The 2,441-nt window shown below is 44.2% G+C and overlaps 1 protein-coding gene across 1 annotated transcript; it reads left to right on the top strand.

Moving 5' to 3' along the window:
• The first annotated feature begins 298 nt into the window (after nucleotides 1-298).
• LOC149183610 (uncharacterized) lies at nucleotides 299-1,450 on the top strand. The gene has a single exon (XM_089415011.1). It carries the CDS (start codon nucleotides 299-301, stop codon nucleotides 1,448-1,450), a length of 1,152 nt encoding a protein of 383 aa, XP_089271137.1.
• The last annotated feature ends 991 nt before the right edge of the window (nucleotides 1,451-2,441 follow it).

The raw sequence follows: 2,441 nt of genomic DNA on the forward strand, positions 1-2,441 counted from the left end.
CAACTGACAGTGTTATAATGACGGTTCCATCCTCCCCTCCTCTTGCTCCTACGCATTCCGGAGATGGAGGGCGTGAATCTCATTACAATCTAAGGCCTTTAGCTACTAGAAAAGGAAAAGAGTCGGTAGCAGGCGGTTTGGCAATGGATGAGTTGTCCATAGGTCCAAAGAAGTTAAGAGGGAGGAAGTCGGACTTATCGAAAGCCAAGCTGAAGGCTATCATAGATATTGCTGGAGGGAAGCAGTTGTCATTGCCAGGGGTGCTTAGAGCAAAGCAATCACCTCCCGAAGGTTTTAAATGATCATTTTATCTTTCAATTGCAGGGGTCTTGCTAGTACCCCCAAAAAACTAGCTTTGAAGGAGCTGGTCAGGGCTAAAAAACCTGATATCCTCTTTCTTCAGGAAACGCTTGGGAAAGGAGATGATATATTAGGCTGTCTGCATAAACTTCTGCCGGGATGGAGATTTCACGCAGTGGATGCTATTGGGCATTCTGGAGGTGCGACTTTGGGGTTTAATGTGAAGGTTGCGCGTGAAATCTCATCTTGGGGAGCAGAAAACGTTTTGGCGGTGGAAGTCTATTCCAACGAACTCTGTATTCCTTTTCTCTTTCTGAATATCTATGGTCCAAATTCGGAGCGGGAGAAGTTCTGGAACTCCTTCTTCGCGAAGTCCTTTTTGGCGCATCCAAATCTTATTATTGGTGGAGACTTCAACTTTTCGCTGGGCCTGGCTGAATCCTGGGGGGTTAATGCTAGAGCGGATCCCCTCTCTGCTTTCATTCAGCAGAAATTGGCCATGTCGCCTCTTGTTGATGTTAGCCCATTAAAGATGCGCCCCTCTTGGAGCAATCGCAGGATTGGCGATGACTGGATCGGGAAGAAATTAGATCGTTTCTTAATAAACGATATGTTGGCGGAGAAACTACAAACGTTCAGGCATTGGGTTGGAGATGGTGGTCTCTCTGATCATTTCCCGGTTCTTCTGGAGGTGAAAGGTGACTTAACTAAGCCAGGTATCCCCTTCAAGTTTAATTCCTCTTGGCTCTTGGATGAATCTTACATCAATTTATTTCACAATACTTGGAGGAAAGTCGTGGCAAATGAGAATGAGAACCGAAGTCAGCTGTTTATGGAAAACCTATTAAGGATGAAGGCCGCTTCAAAATGCTGGGCTCTTCATAAGAAGCTAAAGGAGGAAGAAATAATGCAAGCGGTGACCTCAGAACTCGATCTTCTCGAAGATCCAGACAGTCAGGGCTATGGATCAGGTGCATCTCGATCGAGGATACATGAGTTGGAAATGGAAAGAAGGAGAATTTTGCAGCTCAGGGAGCAAAGTTGGCGTCTTAAAAGCAGGGCGATCTGGTTACAGGCAGGGGACGAAAATTCAAATTTTTCCAGAATTACGCCAAAGGGAGAAAAATCACAAATACAATTTGGGAAATGAAGAAAGCAAATGGTGACTTAGCGCTCTCTTTCGAAGATTTGGCTACTGAAGGGGTAAACTATTTTAAACACCTCTTTAAAGCCCCAGGTGAAGCCACAATTGCAGAAGTTATAAGGGTTGCCCAGATTTTTCCGCGGTTCATAGAGGAGGAAGACAATGAATTTCTCATGGCACCTATTTCTAAAGAGGAGGTTGCAAGCGTACTCAAATCAATGCAAAAAGAAAAAAGCCCCGGCCCGGATGGCTGGACTGTTGAATTCTTCCAGCATTTCTTTGAATTCATAGGTGATGAGCTAGTGGAGGTGGTGGAAGAATCCAGACTTTCAGGTTCTATTTATCAACCCTTTAATGCTACATTTTTAACTCTCATTCCCAAGTCTGACCTCCCAGGTTCTTTTGCCGATTTTCGGCCCATTTCTTTGTACTTATTGCTAAAATCATTGCAGTCAGGCTTAAACCCTTTCTTTCTAAAAATGTTTCTCCGGAGCAGTTTGGTTTTTTAGATGGCAGGCAAATACATGAAGCTGTGGGAGTCGCTCAAGAAACGCTCCACAGTCTCAAAGTTGGGAAAAAAAAAGGAGTTGTTGTAAAAATAGATTTATCGAAGGCTTATGATAGAATCAGCTGGCTGTACCTGAGACTTTTACTAACCCATCTGGGCTTTAGTTTTGAACTTGTAAGATGGATTATGAGCTGTGTCTCGTCTTCTTCCATAGCTGTTCTGATCAATGGAGCAGCTTCTAGTTTTTTCAGTCCTGAACGTGGCCTGCGGCAAGGCTTCCCTCTATCTCCCCTCTTGTTTTTGCTGGCAGCAGATGGAATCAGTCGTTTGATCCATGAAGCGAAAAGTCAAGGTTTGTTGAAAGGAATAGAAGTTGCTCAAAATTTCTGGGTCACTCACCTTCTCTTCGTGGATGATATTATACTCTTCAGCAATGGCAGCCTTGAGGATTGCAGGATGCTTAAGAAGATCTTGGACCTCTTCCTGAAA

The sequence above is a fragment of the Pinus tabuliformis genome, chromosome 3_2 (genome assembly GCF_031772625.1).
Source record: "Pinus tabuliformis cultivar Carrire ecotype Pingquan chromosome 3_2, CPIR1, whole genome shotgun sequence".
Taxonomy (NCBI): Eukaryota; Viridiplantae; Streptophyta; class Pinopsida; order Pinales; family Pinaceae; genus Pinus; species Pinus tabuliformis.